A 27,336-nucleotide genomic window follows, 5' to 3' on the forward strand; every position below is an offset into this window, starting at 1 on the left:
GAAATGTATAAGAAACAAAAAAACAATGAAAGTGTGAACTGTACGTGGCTTGTATATATGCATGTTCATGAAAGGAATACAAGACATGATGATAATGATGATGATGATGTACTATTAGAACATCCCACAACTGCACAAATTGTCTTCGACATATTGAAAAATATACACGACGAGGAATAAACAATCATTCAGAAATATATCTACTACTATTAATAGTAAATAGTAAACACAAACCACGAACTGACGAAGTTTACTAAAAAAGTATGGAGTCGCTTGGCTTTGTTTATCCCTCACGAACTTTGACCTAGATAAATTGGACATGCGCATAAGCCACCTTGGAAGTGGTCCATTGAAAGATTGATAGCGCGACTGTAGAATGTAGTATGGACCATAGGACAGGACGAAGACCTCCTGTACTGTAGAATGTAGTATGGACCATAGGACAGGACGAAGAAGTCCCGTTAAGAAGCTGTGGAGGCCTAAGATGCTCTACTAGTCTGCTGGAAATCCAAAGAAGAACGATGACAAAGCAAAATGGCGTTTGACAGAGAAGGCCTAAACGTGGCCATTATTGTTTCTCTATTTGTATTTAGTGCATACATGTACGCATATATGTCGTGTAGTAGATGAAACATTGTTAGTCATTGTTTGTATCCGGATACATTAGTCTGAGCGCACTTTATCAAGTCTTGTGCTAGTTAGCTTAGCTTGCTAGTTAGCTTAGCTTGTTAGCTGCTAACAAAGACGCGGACGTTATCAACACATCGCTAAGTAGAGATCAAATGTGAGCGTAAAGTGTTGTGATTGTGTGAAAATGTGCGAAAGGACGATAGCAAAGTATGAGGAGGAACTTTGTCCAACAAAAGAGGAGAAGGAGCGACAACATCAACTACTGGACGCTGTTTTCAAGAAACATCAAGTTGTGTTACACAGAACAGGTTTGTTGACTTCTTACTCTCACATCTTTACTAACTTTATATTTCATTAATAACACTTTTCTTCAGTAGATGGTCAATATGAAGATGGTTTGTCTTGTGGGGATGATGCAATATATTTAGAAGTATCTAGACAGGTACATGAGTATTTTAGTGGTATGGTGTATCTTGTACACCAGACTAACTGCAAGAAGATGTACTCTGTCGGCTACCAAAAGCCTCCCCACGTTAAAAGCCTACTGAAAGCCACTACTACCGACCACGCAGTCTGATAGTTTATATATCAATGATGAAATCTTAACATTGCAACACATGCCAATACGGCCGGCTTAGTTTACTAAAGTGCAATTTTAAATTTCGCGCGAAATATCCTGCTGAAAACGTCTCGGTATGATGACGTAAGCGCGTGACGTCACGGATTGTAGAGGACATTTTGGGACAGCATGGTGGCCAGCTATTAAGTCGTCTGTTTTCATCGCAAAATTCCACAGTATTCTGGACATCTGTGTTGGTGAATCTTTTGCAATTTGTTCAATGAACAATGGAGACAGCAAAGAAGAAAGCTGTAGGTGGGAAGCGGTGTATTGCGGCCGACTTCAGCAACACAAACACGGCCGGTGTTTCATTGTTTACATTCCCGAAAGATGACAGTCAAGCTTTACCATTGGCCTGTGGAGAACTGGGACAACAGAGACTCTTACCAGGAGGGCTTTGACTTGGATGCGCATACGCGGTACCGTGAGTACGCATGCAGCTGCGGCTTTCAAACATTTGATCGCTTGCCCGTACGTGCGTGCCGCTATGTGCATGTCACGTACGTAACTTTGGGGACTTTGGGGAAATATATTTGCTGTATGAACTTTGGGGAGGTGGACGGTACTTTGGGCTGTGGGATTGAGTGTGTTGTGCAGGTGTTTGAGTTGTATTGGCGGGTTATATGAACGGGAGGGGGGAGGTGTTTGTTATGCGGGATTAATTTGTGGCATATTAAATATAAGCCTGGTTGTGTTGTGGCTAATAGAGTATATATATGTCTTGTGTTTATTTACTGTTTTAGTCATTCCCAGCTGAATATCAGGTCCCACCCGCCTCTCACAGCATCTTCCCTATCTGAATCGCTCCCACTGCCCTCTAGTCTTTCACTCTCACTTTCCTCATCCACAAATCTTTCATCCTCGCTCAAATTAATGGGGAAATCGTCGCTTTCTCGGTCCGAATAGCTCTCGCTGCTGGTGGCCATGATTGTAAACAATGCAGATGTGAGGAGCTCCACAACCTGTGACGTCACGCTACTCGTCTGCTACTTCCGGTACAGTCAAGGCTTTTTTATCAGCGACCAAAAGTTACAAACTTTATCGTCGATGTTCTCTACTAAATCCTTTCAGCAAAAATATGGCAATATCGTGAAATGATCAAGTATGACACATAGAATGGACCTGCTATCCCCCTTTAAATAAGAAAATCGCATTTCAGTAGGCCTTTAAGGAAATGGTTGGCGGAAAGGTGAGCCCGAGATGGACGGTTAAGTAGAATCCCAATCATTTTGTTTTGAGCTGTCTGGAGTTTGTTTTTCAGGGCTTTTAAGGCGTCACGGTACTAAACATGAACTCTGTAGTCAAAGTGGGGTTAAATGAGCGCTTGTGTTAGAGTCTTAAGTGTAAGGGGTGATCCTACTATATAAGAACTAGGGTTGTACGGTATACAACCGTATATATATATATAGTACTGCAATTCGAATGAATTATATTCGGTACTATACCGCCTCTAAAAAGTAGTACTTCTATGATTACATCAATATTTTTTGGATTCACAACATCTTCTTTCGTTTTTTAAACATTTATATTATGTTTATAAACTCAGGAAATATGTCCCCGGACACATGAGGACTTTGAATATGACCAATGTATGATCCTGTAACGACTTGGTATCAGATTGATACTCAAATTTGTGGTATCATCCAAAACTAATGTAAAGTATCTAAACAACAGAAGAATAAGTGATTATTACATTTTAACATAAGTGTAGATAGCACATGTTAAAACAGAAAATAAGCAGATATTAACAGTAAATGAACAAGTAGATTAATAATCAATGTTCTACCACTTGTCCTTAATAATTTTGACAAAATAATAGAATATAAATGACACAATATGTTACTGCATATGTCAGCAGACTTAATTAGGGGCTTTTGTTTGCTTGCTTACTACTAAAAGACAAGGTGTCTTGTATGCAATAAGAAACATATGTTAAATTTACCCGAAGATTTGTTGTTAAAATAAAGCCAATAATGCACTTTTTTGTGGTCCCTTTTATTTAGAAAAGTATCGAATTACATTTTGATACAGGTCTCGGTACCAAAATATTGGTATCGGGACAACACTAGTAAGAACAGAATTCGTCGGATGATTCTTTGACTACCTTAGTAGTCATATTTTCACTGGCAAGATTAGTCTCTACGATGCAGCCAAGATAGGTAATCTAATTTTTGTTTGTTATAATATTGTAACCCACTTTGACTGTGAAGTTACCTACTTTTCTGAGGTTAGGACTTGACCCAAAGACCTGTGTACTTGCAAGTACCAGGCGAGTCTTAATATGCCAGTTTGTCATTGAAAGCCTTGCTAGTCTAGGTCTTGAGGATTATAGCTTTGCTTGTTTTGTGGCCGTCAGTCTCGGGTCTATGTTTTTTATGGGTACAGAAAATCATGGGATGATCACTTAAGCCGCATACAGTAGTTCCACTTGTGGTGATCTTAGACTGGTCAGAAGTAACAACGAGGTCTATGAAGGTTTAAAAGGACTCACTCACCCTGGTAGTTTGCTTAATGAGCTAAGTGAAGCAATGTTGAGGCAATGTAAATATACTTTCGGGACATATTTGTGTTCCAGTCCCCAAGAAGATGTAAACCTGTATCAACATGTTTACACCAACCTCACACAGTCACTAAATACATTTTTATACTATAATCCAATCTAATTAAAGTTATAATTTTACTTCCTAATTCTGACCTACATGCATCATTAAGTAAAAGTAAACATTTATTTTCAATAACCAAAGTAATTAACACTTGATTTATTAAAAGAACATAAAGGTGACTGACTTTCCTTCAGCGTGTCTCCAATTCCTAAAGAGGAATTGTTGATGGAGATACTCCATAAAACACCACATAGTAAAACATGTTTTGGTAAAAGTTCCTTTTGGCCCAGCCAACAAAATGACCACAAAAAAGTATTTTGCATGATCACAAAAACATACCTTATAAGAGATTTTGGAATTATATTTGTTTTATTTCCATGATATTGAAGTTATGGTAATGACTATGTCATTAAAAGATTATGGTTACGTTTTGTGATAAAGAGTAGGTGTAACAGACCGTATACAGAATGAAATATTTACACACTTTACATCAGTGAGTGTAAAGTGAAGAATGCTTCAATCAATGCTGCCTCGTACTTATAAAAACTTTTCTAACTGCCCCCCATCAAATTTCCATGTCTGTTTTTGTACTCACTGTACCACTTTTGAATAGATTTTAGGACAAACGGAGGTATTTCCCATTTTTATTGGTTGTTTTGCTACACGCTTTTAATGAAAGAACACAAATTATATCATTGTGTTAACAGTGTCAGTCCAAAACTATTTCTATTCTCTCTTTATCTTATTTAATTATTTACCCAACAGACATCCAGCAGGCCCCCCACATTAAAGAGGAAGATCCGCAGCCCCCCCACATTAAAGAGGAAGAGGAGGAAGTGTGGATCACTCAGGAGGGAGAGTGTCTTCTAGGGCAGGAGGAGGATGATGTCAGCAAGTTTCCACTGACTGTTGTCTCTGTGAAGACTGAAGAGCATGAAGACAAACCACCTGAGTCCTCACAGCTTCATCAAAGTCCAAGTAAGCACATATCATTTTATTCTCAGGGCATTCAGTCCATCACAACTGGACTGTTCACTTTGTCTTAGAAGACGTTTGTCCTCTCATCCAAGTAGGCTCCATCACTTCATGCTCATAGACTTAAAGTCTTAAATCTAATCATTTAAATTTAGAGGGGAACTGCACTTTTTGGGGGAATTTTTTCTATCGTTCACAATCATTATAAAAGACATGACGATGGATATATATATTTTTTTTAAATCACATTCTAACTCATAAATGTAAATAAAAGTCCACTTGCAAAGTAGCCAATGGTAGGTCCTCTATAACCATCCAAAAAGCGCCAACAATACTCCATTTGCATTTCGTGGCTTGAATAGCAACCAAGTATTAGTGATATTGTTATTATAAGTGCTAACACAGACAAACTATTTATAGCTTGTGTGTCTATGTTGACATCACCGGCTGGTGAGCTCCTTTCTCGCCTCGGTGCTGGTGAAAGATTATTCCAGATTATGAATCGTGCCTCTCACCTGGATAGCAGAAGGATGAGGACGTACTTTTGACAAGTTTAGACTTAGACTTCCTTTTATTGTCATTCAAATTTGAACTTTACAGTACAGATAAGAACACAATTTTGTTGCATTAGTTCATGGTAGTGCAGGATAAAAGAGCAATAAGGTGCAGATATAAATAAATAGATTGCTGTACAGATAAATATATTGCACTGCACTTTGGTACCGTTTGACAGCCTATTTAGACCCGGCAATGGCGAACGACATGAAAAGACGCTTGGCTGCGCCCCCCTTTTCCGTGCGACGATTATGAATCATTCTTTATCTAAACGGGAATATAGCCAGATTCTATTAGTCTGTGTCATGGTGACAGCAGACCTTGTTCAGTAAGTGATGTTTTATTATGTTTGTTGGCACTCAGGAAGTCTGCAGTGTGTAATATTCAGTGAACGTTGTGATGCGTTTTTGAAATTAATGCACTAATGAGCAAAAATACATATTATTTGAGGTGTTTGGATGCATTTTAAGTTCTTTGCAGGCAGAATAGTGCGACTCTAATAGCCTCTATTGTAAGCAGACATTTAATTGCATTTATTTACTATTTAGAATGCATAAAAAAGAATAATCGTGTGTTCTTGATAGGCAAAATACATTTAACAAAAGTGAAGTTCCCTTTTAAGTGAAGTATATTTATTTAGCGCTTTTCTCTAGTGACTCAGAGTGCTTTACATAGTGAAACCCAATATCTAAGTTACATTTAAAACAGTGTGGGTGGCACTGGGAGCAGGTGGGTAATGTACCTTGCCCAAGGACACAACGGCAGTGACTAGGATCGAACCTGGAACCGTCGAGTTGCTGGCACGGCCGCTCTACCAACCGACCCATGCTGACCTTAGAATGTATTAAATTCTATCAAAATCTCTATAAAAAATATAGATGGGTCCAGAGTGACTGGGAGTCACCGTGAGTCTCAGTCAGTAGTAATACTTAGGCAATATATGAAGGATTATGGTCTTTGCGATGCCTGGCGTTCTTATCACCGCACTCTTAGGGAACACACTTATTTTTCCCCAGTTCACCACTCATTCTCTCGCTTTGATTACTTTTTAACTAGTAGCTCAATTTTATCTGACATCTCAAACATTCACATCCATCCTATCATCATCAGTGACCATGCACCTGTCTCACTCTCTCCCTCACTAACAAAACTATCACTGCACCTATAAAACAATGGAGACTTAATACATCATTACTAAAGGACCCAGACTTCCTCAACTATTTTGAGAAAGAATGGACAGATTTGAATGATCAACCAGAAATCACGACGTGCGTTCTCTGGGAGACGGCGAAAGTAGTTATGCGAGGAAAAATTATTTCTTATTCATCATACAAGAAAAAAAAAGGAACGTTTACTAGAGCAGGAACTTGAAAATGAAATAAAACTATTAGAAATAGCTTATGCTAACTCACAAAATGAACACACTCTGAACAAACTGAGAAAACTCAAATTAGATTTAAGAGAAATAATTGATAAGAAAAGTGAATTCCTGCTCCAGAGGTTACGCTTAGAAAAATTTGATCATGACAATAAACCAAGCAAATATTTGGCTAACCAACTCAAATTAAACAAAGAAAAAAACTCTATAACATCCATTAATGGCCTACTGAAATGCGATTTTCTTATTTAAACGGGGATAGCAGGTCCATTCTATGTGTCATACTTGATCATTTCGCGATATTGCCATATTTTTGCTGAAAGGATTTAGTAGAGAACATCGACGATAAAGTTCGCAACTTTTGGTCGCTGATAAAAAAGCCTTGCCTGTACCGGAAGTAGCAGACGAGTAGTGTGACGTCACAGGTTGTGGAGCTCCTCACATCTGCACATTGTTTACAATCATGGCCACCAGCAGCGAGAGCGATTCGGACCGAGAAAGCGACGATTCCCCCATTAATTTGAGCGAGGATGAAAGATTCGTGGATGAGGAAAGTGAGAGTGAAGGACTAGAGGGCAGTGGGAGCGATTCAGATAGGGAAGATACTGTGAGAGGCGGGTGGGACCTGATATTCAGCTGGGAATGACTAAAACAGTAAATAAACACAAGACATATATATACTCTATTAGCCACAACACAACCAGGCTTATATTTAATATGCCACAAATTAATCCCGCATAACAAACACCTCCCCCCTCCCGTCCATATAACCCGCCAATACAACTCAAAAACCTGCACAACACACTCAATCCCACAGCCCAAAGTACCGTTCACCTCCCCAAAGTTCATACAGCACATATATTTCCCCAAAGTCCCCAAAGTTACGTACGTGACATGCACATAGCCGCACGCACGTACGGGCAAGCGATCAAATGTTTGGAAGCCGCAGCTGCATGCGTACTCACGGTACCGCGTCTGCGTATTCAACTCAAAGTCCTCCTGGTAAGAGTCTCTGTTGTCCCAGTTCTCCACAGGCCAATGGTAAAGCTTGACTGTCATCTTCCGGGAATGTAAACAATGAAACAGCGGCCATGTTTGTGTTGCTGCAGTCGGCCGCAATACACCGCTTCCCACCTACAGCTTTCTTCTTTGCTGTCTCCATTGTTCATTGAACAAATCGCAAAAGATTCACCAACACAGATGTCCAGAATACTGTGGAATTTTGTGATGAAAACAGACGACTTGATAGCTGGCCACCATGCTGTCCCAAAATGTCCTCTACAATCCGTGACGTCACGTGCAGACGTCATCATACCGAGACGTTTTCAGCAGGATATTTTGCGCGAAATTTAAAATTGCACTTTAGTAAGCTAACCCGGCCATATTGGCATGTGTTGCAATGTTAAGATTTCATCATTGATGTATAAACTATCAGACTGCGTGGTCGGTAGTAGTGGGTTTCAGTAGGCCTTTAAGTACATGTAAACTCATGTGACTGATCAAATCTGGACATTTCTCAAGCATGTTTGTCATTTTGTGTCCTACAGACGTCTGTAAAGAACAACTTCTGCCTGAAAAACAGGAGTGTAGCTTCAGGATGGTGAAGGAGGATCCATCAAAGAGGAAGACCAGGCGCCACGGACCCTCTGGTGTCTCTTTTTCCTCTTTGACACAGACCCTGCCCTGTAAAAAGGAAGAGGAAGACTCACTGATCCCCCACATTAAAAGGGAAGAGGAGGAACACAGCATCAGTCAGGAGGGAGATCATATTGAAGGACTGGTGGAGTTCCCAGTGACTGGTGTCCCTGTGAAGAGTGAAGATGATGAGGTCAAAGGTGAAAGTGAGGAGAAGAGCAGCAGCTCAACACAACACATGACAACAGAAGCTGATGGAGACCACTGTGGAGGATCACAAGCAGACAAGCTCTTAGCTCCACTATCAGATAGTGAGGACACAACGTCACACTCTCCTGACACTGATGATGAAGACTCTAAAGATGATAAGACATGTCACACTGACAACACTCACTTCAAATGTTCTCACTGTAACAAAACCTTTAAATACCATAGTCATCTGAAAAGACACACGAGAACGCACACTGGAGTGAAACCTTATTCCTGTTCAATCTGTGGCTTATCTTTCACAAGGAAGGACAATATGAAAGATCACACAAGAACACACAAAGGAGAAAAACCTTTTTCGTGTTCAGTGTGTGATTCAAGGTATGCCCGAAGTCAATGTTTGAAATTACACCTGAAAAGACACACTGGGGAAAACCTTTTTAAGTGTTCTGTGTGTAATTCAACTTTTGTCCGAGGTGAAAGTTTGAAAACGCACATGAGAACACACACAGGAGAAAAACCTTTTTGTTGTTCAGTGTGTGGTGTATTTTTTACTCAGAGTGCAAGTTTGAAAAAACACATGAGAACACACACTGGAGTTAAACCTTTTTCCTGTTCAGTGTGTGGAACAGGTTTTGTACACAAGAACAACTTGAAAACACACATGAGAACACACACTGGAGAAAAACCTTTTTCCTGTTCAATCTGTGGCTTATCTTTTACAAGAAAGGAACATATGAAAGAGCACACAAGAACACACACCGGGGAAAAACCTTTTTCGTGTTCTGTGTGTGATTCAAGGTATGCACGAAGTCAAGATTTGAAAAAACACCTGAAAAGACACACTGGGGAAAACCTTTTTAAGTGTTCCGTGTGTAATTCAAGTTTTGTCCATGGTGAAAATTTGAAAAGACACATGAGAACACACACGGGTGAAAAACCTTTTACTTGTTCAATCTGTGGCTTATCTTTTACAAGGAAGGAAAATATGAAAGAGCACACAAGAACACACACTGGAGAAAAACCTTTTTCCTGTTCTGTGTGTGATTCAAGTTTTGCACGATGTCAAAATCTGAAAAAACACAAGAGAATACACGCTGGGGGAAAAAGTGTTGAGTTGCAGTGTGTGTGATGAAAGATTCTCTCATGAGTAACAACTTAACAAACACAAGTGTGCTGGTGAGAACAGCAGCAGTAAAGTAGAAACCGCAGCCCTCCACCAGGCCAAATCTCCCAGTAGTAAAGAATCCTTCAAAAGAAGGCTGAATCCAAATGATGATCAGGATCAACACCAAAATCTAATCACTTGTTCCTTATCCCATTTCTGACATGTCCTGAAAGTTTCAGTAGCATCTGACTATACTTGTTTTTGTTATGATTCCAACTAAATGACAATTAAACAAAACTCCAAATCACTTTTAGTTACTTTTCGATTACTTCAATAGCAAACATGTAAATATGTTTCTTAGTTACACATCCTGGAAAACAACATCCACACATGCATTATTCATTCTTACTAATATGTTTAGTTGTGTACTAACACATCAATTTGCTGCTAATATTTAAGAAGTGATGATGATGTCATGGTTCAGTGTGCCCCTTCACAGGCTTGCTGTCTCCAAAACAAGTCTCTACCATGGTGGTGCCAGCGGTCCTACTACTTGTACTTATACACTATACCAGTGTTTTTCAACCTTTTTTGAGCCAAGGCACATTTTCTGCGTTGAAAAAATCCGGAGGCACGCCACCAGCAGAAATCAATAAAAAAACGAAACTCAGTTGACAGTAAAAAATTGTTGTTGCAATTGTTGGATATTGTCATGTCTGTGTGATCATGTTTTGTTTTAGTCATGTTCGGTTTTGTTTTTGGACTTTTTGTGCACTTTTGTTTGTTTTGTCACCATAGCAACCTTTAGTTTTCACCTGTCACGTCACGCACCTGTTTCACGTTTTGAGTCACGCACCTGTTTTCACTAATCATGTCTGTAGTATTTAAGTTCATTTTTTTCAGTTTGTCTTTCTGGCGACATCCCACATTTATGCTTTGCACATTCCTGACACTTGTTTTCATGTCCATCATTCATGCTGCTCCTTTAGTCCATGCCAAGTAAGTTTTTGTTTATTAATGCCACAGTTAGTGTGTTTCATTGTTGACAGTTTCTGCCTTTGTGCTATAGTCTTTTTGGTTTCATAGTTTGTTCTCCGCCACTAATGTCATGACTTGGTCCTTGGGTTTTGTTTTGTCCGGAAGGCAACGGAAAGTTGGCTCGGGCGAGACGGGAATGTAAGTACATAATTTATTATTATCAAAAAAGTACAAACTAAAAGCGCGCACAGTGACGGAGAACAAACTATGAAACCAAAAAGACTATAGCACAAAGGCAGAAAATGTCAACAATGAAACAAAACATGATCACACAGACATGACAGATATGACTTTAAAGCATAACCAAGCATGCATCACTATAGCTCTTATCTCAAAGTAGGTGTACTGTCACCACCTGTCACATCACGCCCTGACTTATTTGTACTTTTTTGCTGTTTAACTGTGTTGTAGTGTTTTAGTTCTTGTCTTGCGCTCCTATTTTTGGTGGCATTTCCTCTTTTTTTTGGTATTTTCCTGTAGCAGTTTCTCATGTCTTCCTTGGAGCGATATTTCCCGCATCTACTTTGTTTTAGCAATCAAGACTATTTCAGTTGTTTTTATCCTTCATTGCGGGGACACTGTTGATTGTCACGTCATGTTCGGATGTGCATTGTGGACGCCGTCTTTGCTCCGCAGTAAGTCTTTGCTGTCGTCCAGCATTCTGTGTAGCCAGTTCAGTTTTAGTTTCGTTCTGCATAGCCTTCCCTAAGCTTCAATGGCTTTTCTTAGGGGCACTCACCTGTTTGTTTATTTTTGGTTTAAGCATTAGACACCTTTTTACTTTCAAACTGCCCCCCACTGTTTCTGACATCTACAAATCAATTAGCAACCTGCTGCCACCTACTGATATGGAAGAGTATTACATGGTTACTCTGCCGAGCTCTAGACAGCACCGACACTCAACAACAACACTTCATTTGCAGACTATAATTACTGGTTTGCTAAAAATACTTTTAACCCATATAGGTGAATTTAGATAATCTCCCATACAGTGGTTGAAAAACACTACACTATACAATATAATTATGCACACCTTTTGTAAGATAGACATATTTGTTTGTACTAGCGCTATATCCTTTGCATGTGACCTTGTACAATAAAATAGTTTTTTTTTCATAAAAAAATAGTCTGATTCTTTGAGATATTTAATAAAATACAAGTCTATTTTTTTTAACTAGTCAATTGGTTCACCTGTCTCTAATTGGCAATCTGGACACACCTGTTCCAAGTTGCCAGTCAGGCTTCTTTTTATGCCAGCCCCGCCCTTCTGTCAGTGCTGGATCATTATGGAAGTATTATTGGAGCACAATTATTTGCAATTGTGCATCTTAAATCTGCGCATTTGTAATCCAATTCATGTGAGAGTGTACTAATGTGTGTTTCTGTATCTCAATGTGTGTGTGTGTGTGTGTGTGTAGTCGGAGCTGTGTATACATGTTTTAAGTTGTCGATAATAATTTGTCTGTGTGTAGGAAAAAAATCTCAGCATTTCCTCGATTGTCTGTCTTTGTACACGTGACTTTTGCTACGTTTTTGCTGTGAAAGAGTTGTGTATGCGTAATCATAGTTGTGTGTGCGTATTCAGATGTGTGCATGTTGTCGGAGGCAGATATTTACATATATCCGAATTTAAGTTGTACTTCTTTCATTTCTTAGTCATATTTGAAAACAGTTCGTGTTTTCCATTTCTTCTCTTGATGCTCTGTCAGCAAGTAAACTGTGTGTGATAACCTTGAGTTCTTTGGAATGTGTTTTGACTAGCATTTGTTTTGTCTACAGAGATGGGACGAGAGAGAGGGTGGTGGGATCGGGAAGACAGACCATTTTGGGGGGCGCAATAGAATGTTCTAGGGTTAGACTGGTCTCAAAATGTATATTGGCAAAGCTTTGAGAATATTCAACAAAATACCTATTCTGTCTCTCGTGGTTTTTCAACTCAGCTTTAAAGTGTCGTAAAGAGCTTGGGAGCGAATTGTGACTTGAATTCCCTGGGAGGAACAACTGGTCCAAAACGCAACAATGTGTAACGCAATCTTTCTGCGTGTGTGTGTGTGTGTGTGTGTGTGTGTGTGTGTGTGTGTGTGTGTGTGTGTGTGTGTAAAAAATTGTGTCTGTAATTAAATTTGTGTGAAGCAGAAACCCTTATTGGCTGGCTGTTTTCAGGTGACTTTTGCGACACTTCTGCTGTAAGACTTATTTACTTGAGTTAAGTATGCTATATATGCATACATTTTATTTATTTCAGTTTATTCTACTACAGCATAATAAAATACATCACATTAAATCCAATACTCCTACAAACAAAACCCGTTAAAGAAAGTAAAAGTAAATAAGAGACACCATATGAATAAGATTTAAAAAAAAAAAAATATATATATATATATATATATATATATTAATTCAATAAATAATAAACTTGTGTTTAAAGGTGCTTATTTAAAACCACCTAAATTATTCCAATAGATATAATAATTCAACTGTTTTTTTGTACTTTGTACAATCTTCCAAGATTGCATTAATAAATTGAAATCATTAACCCAATGTGAGAATTTGGATGTCACTTTAAGAAAGAGACTTTTGTGTATGAGAGCAAATGCTTCACAGTTTTTACAAATTGTAAATAAAATAACGGCACGATCGATCCACGCATGCGCGAAGAGTACGTCACTTCCTGGACTTGCTTTTTGTTTTGATGACAGAGCACCTGCGACATCACGTTCTGTCATACTTGGATTTTCCGGGAGACTCCCGAAATTCAGCGGCCTCTCCCGAAAACCTCCCGGGACAAATTTTCTCCCGAAAATCTCCCGAAATTCAGGCGGAGCTGGAAGCCACGCCCCCTCCAGCTCCATGCGGACCTGAGTGACGTGTCAACAGCCTGTATTCACGTCCGCTTTCCCACAATATAAACAGCAAGCCTGCCCAAACACGTTATAACTGTAGAATGATGGAGGGCGAGTTCTTGGTTTCTTATGTGGGTTTATTGTTAGGCAGTTTCATTGACGTCCTCCCAGCGCGGTAACAACACACAACAACAGCAGTCATGTTTTCGTCTACCGTAAAGCAGTTCATCTGCCGTAAACAGCAATGTTGTTGCAATATATTGAGTTGGAGGCAATAACCAGGCGTGGTGATGAAGTACGTCTCTTTACTGTAGACTTCAGAACAGACTCACACACTTGACGTCAGGTGCGCAACACCACGTAAATCGTTGGCCAACCAAAAAGTAACCCCAGTACGCTATAGCCAACATTCACCAGGAGATGGCAACAGACAAACATAGCACAGCAGCTCAATTAAAAAACAGTACTTAAGCCACATTCTTTTTTTTTTTTTTAGTACTGAACTCTTAACCCTCATTTGTAAACAAAAACATGCTTATTATACAAACAGTATTTGTACACCTTTAACACAGATTTTTATACTGTCTTCAGAGATTCCGTTTTTTTTGGTGGTACTCGAAACCTTTCTGGGTACCTGCGAAAGGGTGTTCAGCATGGTTAGAAAAATAGTGACAGAGAATAGAACAAGGATGGACAATTCAACCCTTAACTCAACAATGAGTAGATGAGTGTTATGTGTGTGTATATGTGTAAATAAATGAACACTGAAATTGAAGTATTTATTTTATATATATATATATATATATATATATATATATATATATATATATATATATATATATATATATATATATATATATATATATATATGTATATATATATATGTATATGTATATATATGTATATGTATATATGTATATGTATATGTATATATGTATATGTATATATATGTATATGTATATATATATATATATATATATGTATATGTATATATATATGTATATATATATATATGTATATGTATATATATATGTATATATATATATATGTATATGTATATATATATATATGTATATATATATAAATATATATATATATATATAATAAAATAAATATATATATAGCTAGAATTCACTGAAAGTCAAGTATTTCTTATATATATATATATATATGTATATATATGTATATATATGTATATATGTATATATATATATATATACATATATACATACATATATATATATGTATATATATATATATATATATATATACATATATATATATATATACATATATATATATGTATATAGATATATATATGTATATATATATATATATATATATATATATATATATATATATATATATGTATATATATATATATATATATATATATATATATATAATAAAATAAATATATATATAGCTAGAATTCGCTGAAAGTCAAGTATTTCTTATATATATATATATATATATATATATACATATATATATATATATATATATATATATATATATATATATATATATATATATATATATATATATATATATCTTAATAAGGTTATCCAAAAAATAGTGCTCGGTACCGTAGTAGAGCGCAATATATGTATGTGTGGGGGAAAAAAATCACAAGACTACTTCATCTCTACAGGCCTGTTTCATGAGGGGGTTCCCTCAATCATCAGGAAATCTCCTGATGATTGAGGGAACCCCCTCATGAAACAGGCCTGTAGAGATGAAGTAGTCTTGTGATTTTTTTCCCCACACATACATATATATATATATATATATATATATATATATATATATATACAGTGTTGGGTTAGTTACTGAAAACCAGTAACTAGTTACAGTTACTAGTTACTTTATTTCAAAAGTAACTCAGTTACTAACTCAGTTACTTAAACCAAAAAGTAATGCGTTACTGTGAAAAGTAACTATTTAGTTACTTATATATATATTTTTTAATTTTTTTAAGGCCCCATAATGCCCTTTTAGCCTTCATTTTAGTACTGTTATTGCACTGGAGAATAATACAATCTGTTGTTCAACTTGACATGCATTTGCATCACTGAACTCTGCTAAGCAATGTGCTCTACATACAACACACAAAGACAAAGATATGTTTTAAAGGGCCAATTTGTTTCAGACCAGAACAAATTGACAAAACTATTTTAAATAGCTGCAACTTAACATACATAAGTAACAAACAGCATAATAACAACATAGCTGTAAAACAAGAAAGGCACACACTACATACATAAAGCCTAACCAGGCGTTTTCTCAAGGAATTATGAAATAAAATCATGTCTGAAGCCCAGAACACTCTACACATTTCCCCACTTAGTTTAGAGAAAAGGAAATATTAGCCTGGCCCACTAGTATCCCTCTTTAGGTTTGTGAACTTTATAGTCTAAACATTTAGAGTGATGTGATAATCAAACACTCTAAAAGTTTAAAATGAAAGAGTATATAAGAGAATTGACAGAGTGTGTGTACCTTCACGTGTGCAGTGCCTCGTTAAAATCCAGCCGCTGTTGGAGGTGGAGGTGAGTGTGTCTCTTTACTAGCTTCGTCGAAGCATGTTGTTTTTGTCGCTGTTTCAGCATATTTGAAACTTACATTCAGCTAAAATGTTCTTTTCTTTGTGGTCGATAAAAGAAACGTACTGAAAATATCTCCATTTTAAGAAACTCGGCTTCGGGGTTCGCCATGACGTCTTGATAGTAGACACAGACACGCCCCCTCCCACACACACACACACACACACACACACACACACACACACACACACACACACACACACACACACACACACACACACACACACACACACACACACACACACACACAGATAGTGCGCGGCGCGCCTCTTTTTTGTCGCCTCTTCAGCAGCGACACTCAGATCTTCTCAGTTTCTAGCCGATACTACATAAAAAATAACGCAAAATAACGCAGTAACGCATCATGTAGTAACGGTAACGTAGTTACTGAATATAAAAAATAACGCGTTAGATTACTAGTTACCGCCGATAGTAACGGCGTTACAGTAACGCGTTACTTTGTAACGCGTTAGTCCCAACACTGTATATATACCGTATTTTCCGCACTATAAGGCGCACCTAAAAACCACAATTTTTCTCAAAAGCTGACAGTGCGCCTAATAACCCGGTGCGCTTTATTACGATTCATTTTCATAAAGTTTCGGTCTCGCAACTTCGGTAAACAGCCGCCATCTTTTTTCCCGGTAGAACAGGAAGCGCTTCTTCTTCTACGCAAGCAACCGCCAAGGAAAGCACCCGCCCCCATAGAACAGGAAGCGCTTCACCCGCCCCCATAGAACAGGAAGCGCTTCACCCGCCCCCGGAAGAAGAAGAAAAAACGCGCGGATATCACCGTACGTTTCATTTCCTGTTTACATCTGTAAAGACCACAAAATGGCTCCTACTACGCGACAAGGATCCGGATCATAAAAAGACGCAATCTCTCCATCCGCACACGGATTACTACCGTATTTCACAGCAACTGATATTCCTGTGAACTGCACTGTGGAACGGGAGCACGTACGGTGAATATTCGCACCACAGGGAATGAGGAGTCATCCTTCACTGTGGTTCTAGCTTGCCATGCTAACTTCCACCCATCCAAAAGAGACCTTTCCAGCCGGCGTCATCATAAAAGCTAACTCGAAGGGATGGATGGATGAAGAAAAGATGAGCGAGTGGTTAAGGGAAGTTTACGCGAAGAGGCCGGGTGGCTTTTTTCACACAGCTCCGAAGGCGAACACACCTTCACTAAGACGGGCAGATAGCGCCGGTCGACATACGCCAACATCTGCCAGTGGATCGTAAATGCCTGGGCAGATAGTTTCGGTCACAACTGTGGTCCGAGCTTTCCGGAAGGCAGGATTCACAGAACTGCTGCACAACAACAGCGACACTGACTCCCGATGACTTCTACGAGACGGAACCGGCCATTTTTGGATCCCACGCTTGCGCAACTTTTCAATTCGGACACCGAAGACGAAGAATTCGAAGGATTTACGAATGAAGAATAACTTCAGAAGGTGAGCGCTATGTTTATTTTGTGTGTTGTGACATTAACGTTCGAGCAACATTATGTTGCTATTTATTGCTCTACACCATTTTGAATTTTACTATGTTTGTGATTGCACATTTGCGTACATTTTGGGACAGAGTTGTTAGAACGCTGGTTTTCAATATATTATTAAAGTTTGACTGAACTATCTGACTGTTTTTTTGACATTCACTTTAGCGCAGCGTTTTTTTGACATTCACTTTAGCGCAGCGTAGGCGCGGCTTTTAGTCCGGGGCGGCTTATTGGTGGACAAAATTATGAAATATGTAATTCATAGAAGGTGCGGCTAATAATCCGGTGCGCCTTATAGTGCGGAAAATACGGTATATGAAATACTTGACTTTGTGAATTCTAGCTGTAAATATACTCCTCCCCTCTTAGCCACGCCCCCGACCACGCCCCCCACCTCCCGAAATCGGAGGTCTCAAGGTTGGCAAGCATGCGTTCTGTGATATTTGAATGTTTTATTCATGTTTTGTATAAAAATAGATTATTGAGGAGTAAAAGGGGAAAACAATAAAAACACGTGGAAGGGTAGAATTGAAAAATCAGGTTGTAATATTGCAACAATTTCTACCACTTTCACTCTTGTCATTGCAATGAATGTCGCACGGGGGCGCCACTGAACCCCATCATTAAAGGTTTGTTTGACATACTTTGCATTTATTTTTTTTAAAAACAAGACAATCTTTTATATCACATTGTTATTCAAATAAATATTAGAGAAAAGAAAAGCATGACAACAGTGACAGCAGGCAATATCTTATATAGAGATGCCGGAGGGCCGCCATCTTACACCGGTCAACATCTCCATCTCGTGACAGGATCACTTTCTCAATACTTGACTGATTTTCACGCATGTTTTAATGCAAACGTCATTCATGTAGCTATGATACAGTGCAAATGAATTGTCGTAAGCTGACGGTGCCTATCGAGAACCCTTATGATACATATCCTCTGGAAATCTGTGTTTTCTTTTTGTCCACTCGGCTGTGACGTCATTCCCAGCTTCCGGCGTAAACGGAAGACGGTAAAACAGAGCATTACTTCCTTGTAACGTCAAGTGTGCTAACTGTCGTGAAAGCACATCGACGGACAAAGAAGCGAGCAAGACGCTAATAAGTCAGTCTTATTATTTCTTATCCAGTTTGAAATATTTACGTCGTATAAAATACATCTTTGATTCATTATGTAAGGATAAAGTCGTCTCCATGCGTTAGAAGCACTGTGCCGCTTCTCCTGCTATCGTTGCTTGTTAGTTAGCTTAGCTTGCTAGTTAGCTTAGCTTGTTAGCTGCTAACAGAAGACACAGAAGTTATCAACACATCGCTAAGTAGAGATCAAATGTGAGTGTAAAGTGTTGTGATTGTGTGAAAATGTGCGAAAGAACGATAGCAAAGTACGAGGAGGAAGAACTTTGTCCAACAAAAGAGGAGAAGGAGCGACAACATCAACTACTGGACGCTGTTTTCAAGAAACATCAAGTTGTGTTACACAGAACAGGTTTGTTGACTTTTTACGCTCACATCTTTACTAACTTTATATTTCAATAATAACACTATTTTTGAATATATTGTGTATAAGAAGTTGGGTTGTCTTGTGAGGATGATGCATTCCGTCTGGTTCTTGCAACCACGTGGTTGTCGGTGTTCTTTCGAATTTAACTACGAAAGATGAGTTCCATATCTCAGTCCATTTGTACAATAAACTGTCAGTGGTGGACAGTGTTGGGTTAGTTACTGAAAACCAGTAACTAGTTACAGTTACTAGTTACTTTATTTCAAAAGGAACTCCGTTACTAACTCAGTTACTTACACCAAAAAGTAATGCGTTACTGTGAAAAGTAACTTTAGTTTTTATTTTTAAACCTCCTATTAAAGGCCTACTGAAAGCCACTACTACCGACCACGCAGTCTGATAGTTTATATATCAATGATGAAATCTTAACATTGCAACACATGCCAATATGGCCGGGTTAGCTTACTAAAGTGCAATTTTAAATTTCGCGCCGTAAAATCCTGCTGAAAACTCGGAATGATGACGCCGGCACGTGACGTCACGGTTTGTAGAGGACATTTTGGGACAGCATGGTGGCCAGCTATTAAGTCGTCTGTTTTCATCACAAAATTCCACAGTATTCTGGACATCTGTGTTGGTGAATCTTTTGCAATTTGTTCAATGAACAATGGAGACCGCAAAGAAGAAAGCTGTAGGTGGGAAGCGGTGTATTGCGGCCGACTGCAGCAACACAAACACAGCCGGTGTTTCATTGTTTACATTCCCGAAAGATGACAGTCAAGCTTTACCATTGGCCTGTGGAGAACTGGGACAACAGAGACTCTTACCAGGAGGACTTTGAGTTGGATGCGCAGACGCGGTACCGTGAGTACGCATGCAGCTGCGGATTCCAAACATTTGATCGCTTGCCCGTACGTGCGTGCCGCTATGTGCATGTCACGTACGTAACTTTGGGGACTTTGGGGAAATATATGTGCTGTATGAACTTTGTGGAGGTGTTGTGCAGGTGTTTGTGTTGTATTGGCGGGTTATATGGACGGGAGAGGGGAGGTGTTTGTTATGCGGGATTAATTTGTGGCATATTAAATATAAGCCTGGTGTGTTGTGGCTAATAGAGTATATATATGTATTGTGTTTATTTACTGTTTTAGTCATTCCCAGCTGAATATCAGGTCCCACCCGCCTCTCACAGCATCTTCCCTATCTGAATCGCTCCCACTGCCCTCTAGTCCTTCACTCTCACTTTCCTCATCCACGAATCTTTCATCCTCGCTCAAATTAATGGGGAAATTGTCGCTTTCTCGGTCCGAATCGCTCTCGCTGCTGGTGGCCATGATTGTAAACAATGTGCAGATGTGAGGAGCTCCACAACCTGTGACGTCACGCTACTCGTCTGCTACTTCCGGTACAGGCAAGGCTTTTTTATCAGCGACCAAAAGTTGCAAACTTTATCGTCGATGTTCTCTACTAAATCCTTTCAGCAAAAATATGGCAATATCGCGAAATGATCAAGTATGACACATAGAATGGACCTGCTATCCCCGTTTAAATAAGAAAATCGCATTTCAGTAGGCCTTTAATGCCCTTTTAGCTTTCATTTCAGTACTGTTATTGCACTGGAGAATAATACAATGTGTTGATCAACTTGACATGCATTTGCATCACTGAACTCTGCTAAGCAATGTGCTCTACATACAACACACAAAGACAAAGATACGTTTCAAAGGGCTAATTTATTTCAGGCCAGAACAAATTGACAAAACTATTTTAAATAGCTGCAACATAACATACATAAGTAACAAACAGCATGATAACAACATAGCTGTAAACCGAGGAAGTACTTTAACTTTAACTTTACATACACAAAGCCTAACCAGGCGTTTTTCTCTCTCAAGGAATTGTGAAATAAAATCATGTCTGAAGCCCAGAACACTGTACGCATTTCCCCAGTTTTAGTTTAAAGATAAGGAAAGATTGGCCTGGCCCACTAGAATCCCTCTTTATGTTTCTAAACTTTATAGTCTATACATTTAGAGTGATGTGATAATCAAACACTCTAGAAGTCAATGAAAGAGTATGTAAGAGAATTGACAGAGTGTGTGTACTATAATTCATAATAACATTGATTTTGATTCAATATTATGTTTTGAGCAATGACAGTTTGAAAGAAAGAAAAACAGCTTTGTTTTATTGGTCAACATTGCAACTTTTTCTAATTTACATTTCACCTTTAAGCTTTTTTATTTCACTTTTGTTATGTTTTTGTGTATTTTAATAGTATTTTTAGAATGTGCCGTGGGCCTTTAAAACATTAGCTGTGGGCCGCAAATGGCCTCCGGGGCACACGTTTGACACCCCTGCTATAGTTAATAAAAAATAAAATCTGATAAATCTATGGATAAAAAGCAGAGCCTGGCGACGCATGCGCGTTTATCATAACTCTCTCTCTCTCTCTGTCTCCGCCCCTCCCTCACCAATGCTGCTGACACAAGAGATTCAGAAAGACGACACTGCAGCGCTCCAATAAAACACACTCAGATCTTCTGTTTCTAGCCGATACTACATAAAAAATAACGTAAAACAACGCAGTAACGCATCATGTAGTAACGGTAACTGAGTTACTGAATATAAAAAAATGACGCGTTAGATTACTAGTTACCGCTGAAACTAACGGTGTTACAGTCCCAACACTGTATATATGTATATGTATATATATATATATATATATATATATATATATATATATATATATATATATATATATATATATATATATATACAAACTTTGTTTCCATATGAGTTGGGAAATTGTGTTAGATGTAAATATAAACGGAATACAATGATTTGCAAATCATTTTCAACCCATATTCAATTGAATATGCTACAAAGACAACATATTTGATGTTCAAACTGATAAACATTTTTTTTGTGCAAATAATCATTAACTTTAGAATTTGATGCCAGCAACACGTGACAAAGAAGTTGGGAAAGGTGGCAATAAATACTGATAAAGTTGAGGAATGCTCATCAAACACTTATTTGGAACATCCCACAGGACGGACACTCTCACCACTAGGCCACTGAGTTGGTGCGGGACAATGTCTCATGTGACTGAGCAAAGCTGGACTTTTCTAAAGAATGTTTGTTTTCTCCTGTCCCGCAGACGTTGAAGAAGAATCTCTACCCCATCAAAAATGAAGAGGAGGACCCACTGATCTTACACATCAAAAATGAAGAGGAAGACCCACTGATCTTACACATCAAAAATGAAGAGGAGGACCCACTGATCTTACACATCAAAAATGAAGAGGAGGACCCACTGACCTTACACATCAAAAATGAAGAGGAGGACCCACTGACCTTACATATCAAAAATGAAAAAGAGAACCCACTGACCTTACATATCAAAAATGAAGAGGAGGACCCACTGACCTTACACATCAAAAATGAAAAGGAGAGCCCACTGACCTTACACATCCAAAATGAAAAGGAGGACCCACTGACCCCTCACTTTAAAGAGCAAGAGAACCCGATGCCCCCTCACATTAAAAAGGAAGAGGAGGACCAACTGACCCTTCACATTAAAGGGCAAATGGAGGACCCACTGATCTTACACATCAAAAATGAAGAGGAGGAGCCACTGACCTTACACATCAAAAATGAAGAGGAGGACCCACTGACCTTATACATCAAAAATGAAGAGGAGGACCCACTGACCTTACATATCAAAAATGAAAAGGAGAGCCCACTGACATTACACATCAAAAATGAAGAAGAGGACCCACTGACCTTACACATCAAAAATGAAGAAGAGAACCCACTGACCTTACACATCAAAAATGAAGAAGAGGACCCACTGACCTTACACATCAAAAATGAAGAAGAGGACCCACTGACCTTACACATCAAAAATGAAGAAGAGGACCCACTGACCTTACACATCAAAAATGAAAAGAAGGACCCACTGACCTTACACATCAAAAATGAAGAAGAGGACCCACTGACCTTACACATCAAAAATGAAAAGAAGGACCCACTGACCTTACACATCAAAAATGAAGAGGAGGACCCACTGACCCCTCACTTTAAAGAGCAAGAGAACCCGATGCCCCCTCACATTAAAAAGGAAGAGGAGGACCCACTGACCCCCTACTTTAAAGAGGAAGAGGAGGACCAAGAGCAGCCGCACATTAAAGAAGAAGAGGAGGAACACAGCATCAGTCAGGAGGGAGAGGATATTGAAGGACTGGTGGAGTTCCCAGTGACTGGTGTCCCTGTGAAGAGTGAAGATGATGAGGTCAAAGGTGAAAGTGAGGAGAAGAGAGAGGCGGAGCCTCCAAGCAGCAGCTCAACACAACACATGACAACAGAAGCTGATGGAGACCACTGTGGAGGATCACAAGCAGACAAGCTCTTAGCTCCACTATCAGATAGTGAGGACACAACGTCACACTCTCCTGACACTGATGATGAAGACTCTAAAGATGAGAAGGCAAACACTCACTTCAAATGTTCTCACTGTGACAAAACATTTAAATACCATTGTCATCTGAAAAGACACATGAGAAGACACACTGGAGAAAAACCTTTTACCTGCTCAGTATGTGATAAAGGTTTTGTATTTAGCCATAATTTGAAATTACATATGCGAACACACACCGGAGAAAAACCTTTTATCTGTTCAAACTGTGGTAAAGGTTTTGCCCAAAGTTCAAGTATGGAAAAACACATGAGCATACACACCGGAGAAAAACCTTTTATATGTTCAATCTGTAGTAAAGGTTTTGTACAAGGTCACCATTTGAAAGTACACATGAGAACACACACTGGTGAAAAACCTTTTATCTGTTCAACATGTGGTAAAGGTTTTAGAGAAAATCAATATTTGACAAGACACACAAGAACACACACTGGTGAAAAACCTTTTTCCTGTTCAATCTGCGGTAAAGGTTTTACACAAAGTCGATGGTTGAAAGTACACACAAGAACACACACTGGTGAAAAACCTTTTTCCTGTTCAATCTGCGGTAAAGGTTTTACAGAAAGTCAACATTTGAAAAGACACACGAGAACACACACTGGTGAAAAATCACATTCCTGTTCAATCTGCAACAGAAGCTTTTGTGACCGATCAAACTTTGTAGCACACATGAGAACACATACTGGAGAGAAGTCCCATTCCTGTTCAATCTGCAACAGAAGCTTTTGTGAACGATCAAACCTTGTAAGACACATGAGAACACACCCAGGAGAGAAAACGTTGAGTTGCAGTGTGTGTGGTGAAAGATTCTCTCATAATTACCAGTGTGAGAAACACAAGTGTGCTGGTGAGAACAGCAGCAGCAAATGAAACTGCAGGATTTGAAATATACTGTCAAGACTTTAAAGGCTTACTGAAATGCGATTTTCTTATTTAAACAGGGATAGCAGGTCCATTCTATGTGTCATACTTGATCATTTCGCGATATTGCCATATTTTTGCTGAAAGGATTTAGTAGAGAACATCGACGATAAAGTTCACAACTTTTGGTCGCTGATAAAAAAAGCCTTGCCTGTACCGGAAGTAGCAGACGAGTAGCGTGACGTCACAGGTTGTGGAGCTCCTCACATCTGCACATTGTTTACAATCATGGCCACCAGCAGCGAGAGCGATTCGGACCAAGAAAGCGATGATTTCCCCATTAATTTGAGCGAGGATGAAAGATTCGTGGATGAGGAAAGTGAGAGTGAAGGACTAGAGGGCAGTGGGAGCAATTCAGATAGGGAAGATGCTGTGAGAGGCGGGTGGGACCTGATATTCAGCTGGGAATGACTAAAACAGTAAATAAACACAAGACATATATATACTCTATTAGCCACAACACAACCAGGCTTATATTTAATATGCCACAAATTAATCCCGCATAACAAACACCTCCCCCCTCCCGTCCATATAACCCGCCAATACAACTCAAACACCTGCACAACACACTCAATCCCACAGCCCAAAGTACCGTTCACCTCCCCAAAGTTCATACAGCACATATATTTCCCCAAAGTTACGTACGTGACATGCACATAGCGGCACGCACGTACGGGCAAGCGATCAAATGTTTGGAAGCCGCAGCTGCGTACGTACTCACGGTACCACGTCTGCGTATCCAACTCAAAGTCCTCCTGGTAAGAGTCTCTGTTGTCCCAGTTCTCCACAGGCCAATGGTAAAGCTTGACTGTCATCTTTCGGGAATGTAAACAATGAAACACCGGCTGTGTTTGTGTTGCTGCAGTCGGCAGCAATACACCGCTTCCCACCTACAGCTTTCTTCTTTGCTGTCTCCATTGTTCATTGAACAAATTGCAAAAGATTCACCAACACAGATGTCCAGAATACTGTGGAAAATAAATCAAGAATAGTGAACAACAGGCTGAATAAGTGTACGTTATATGAGGCATAAATAACCAACTGGTATGTTAACCTAACATATTATGGTAAGAGTCATTCAAATAACTATAACATATAGAACATGCTATACGTTTACCAAACAATCTGTCACTCCTAATCGCTAAATCCCATGAAATCTTATACGTCTAGTCTCTTACGTGAATGAGATAAATAATATTATTTGATATTTTACGGTAATGTGTTAATAATTTCACACATAAGTCGCTCCTGAGTATAAATCACACTTCCGGCCAAACTATGAAAAAAACTGCGATTTATAGTCCGAAAAAATACGGTAGATATTTTATATTAGTGCTTTTTTCAATCAAGTACATGCAATAATGTGCAACATTGTGTACTTTTATTAAAAATTGTACAGAACAATTTGACTGAAAAGGTGAGAGTAAACAGTACAAGACATATTTTACATACAATAAACATTTTATCTGTGTATGTAGTATATTCATAATACAATGTCATAATATTGTTTTCTATAGGTGTTTGAAATATTGAAGTATTGCATATTTGTATTTCTAATTGTTAATGATCCCATAGATTAGCACCTTTATATGATATACATATGTACTGGTTCACATCTGAAACACTTCAGGAAGCATATTATTATTTACTTTATACATCATTTGAACAGTTGTCTTTTGTACAATTTTAAAATGTGTGATTTTATGAATCATTTGTTGGGTCTCTATAATCTATTTTATTAATTATCTTTATTACTCTCTTTTGTAATATGATGATCATGTTGTGATTGTTTTATATGTATGTCCCCAGAGCTTTATGCGATATAAAAGTGAGAGAAAATGGCTGAATTGTTTGTGGAAGGATGGTTTTGTTTTTACAAACTTACATTTGTGGATGAAAAAAAAAATCCCCATTATTGTGTTTTGAACATTTTTTACATTTTTTTTTCTTTTTTAACATCCCCAAAACAATATCAATATCAATCAAAGTTTGAAGTGTCAGGCAAAAGCCAATATTGTACATCATCCCACAGAGATTTACTTTACTTCATAAAATAAACAGTTTATGTTGTTTCCCTATCACAGAATGAACAAGTGTTGTCATCAATTGCAAAACATCTTAAAAATGATTTTAAGTTGTCAATCCGGGGCTTTTTTTTTTTACACTAAAATGAACTCCTTTGCGTTTGGAAGAATGGAAACTTTCAAGTTATGAGTATTTTTTTTTTGTTCCAGAGAAAATACAGTGAAGTATAAAAATATATAAATATATTGTAATTCAAATATTTTGAATGAAAACCTTTTAAATTTTTGTAATTATTTTTATTTGCACGTCGTACTAAATGAAATCTTCAAATAATAAAATACTTTTATCACTCAATAAGTGCATCAGCTGTACAAAGATGGATTTGTTTCTCATTTTAATATAAGAACAATTCCATAGTGGAGTATTGTGTGTGATGAAGTTGTGTTTGTAAATTAGTTTCCAGTACGTTATATATCATTCATTTGAAAAGTTCTTCACTTCAAACAGAATTACATTTACCACTACTTATGACGTTGAACACATTACACACCATTATACTAAATGTATGACTATTCCTTGCAGGTTGGATGAAGGAATTGTTCTACAATCCTATCAGCAATGAAAGCCACTTTTGTTTCCTTAAGACTGAGTGTATGCCTTCAATCAATCAATCAATGTTTATTTATATAACCCTAAATCA

At 38.3% G+C, this 27,336-nt stretch overlaps 4 protein-coding genes across 4 annotated transcripts in view; all 4 read left to right on the forward strand.

Annotated features, from left to right (window-relative positions):
* The window catches only part of LOC140676604 (uncharacterized), a 59,320-nt gene extending 48,557 nt beyond the window's left edge, over positions 1-10,763 (forward strand). Inside the window, exon 3 of the mRNA XM_061928407.1 lies at positions 8,308-10,763. Within this exon, the coding sequence (XP_061784391.1) occupies positions 8,308-9,734 (1,427 nt within the window). The 3' untranslated portion in view covers positions 9,735-10,763. The remainder of the gene's footprint in view (positions 1-8,307) is intronic.
* Positions 4,635-27,336, forward strand: part of LOC140677503 (uncharacterized) — a 45,907-nt gene continuing 23,205 nt past the window's right edge. Inside the window, exon 1 of the mRNA XM_072912178.1 lies at positions 4,635-4,830. The gene's annotated coding sequence lies outside the window, so the exon portion shown is untranslated. The remainder of the gene's footprint in view (positions 4,831-27,336) is intronic.
* LOC133575682 (major histocompatibility complex class I-related gene protein-like) overlaps positions 19,044-27,336 on the forward strand; it is a gene marked incomplete at its 3' end in the record, with an annotated part of 187,819 nt that continues 179,526 nt past the window's right edge. The window contains exon 1 of the mRNA XM_061928417.2: positions 19,044-19,195. Coding sequence (XP_061784401.2) covers positions 19,069-19,195 — 127 coding nt within the window. The remainder of the gene's footprint in view (positions 19,196-27,336) is intronic.
* Positions 22,309-24,560, forward strand: LOC140677483 (uncharacterized). Its single transcript, XM_072912121.1, has 2 exons — positions 22,309-22,317; positions 22,374-24,560. Exons 1-2 carry the CDS (start codon positions 22,309-22,311, stop codon positions 24,558-24,560), a joined length of 2,196 nt encoding a protein of 731 aa, XP_072768222.1.

This window comes from Nerophis lumbriciformis, linkage group LG33 (genome assembly GCF_033978685.3).
Source record: "Nerophis lumbriciformis linkage group LG33, RoL_Nlum_v2.1, whole genome shotgun sequence".
Lineage (NCBI taxonomy): Eukaryota > Metazoa > Chordata > Actinopteri > Syngnathiformes > Syngnathidae > Nerophis > Nerophis lumbriciformis.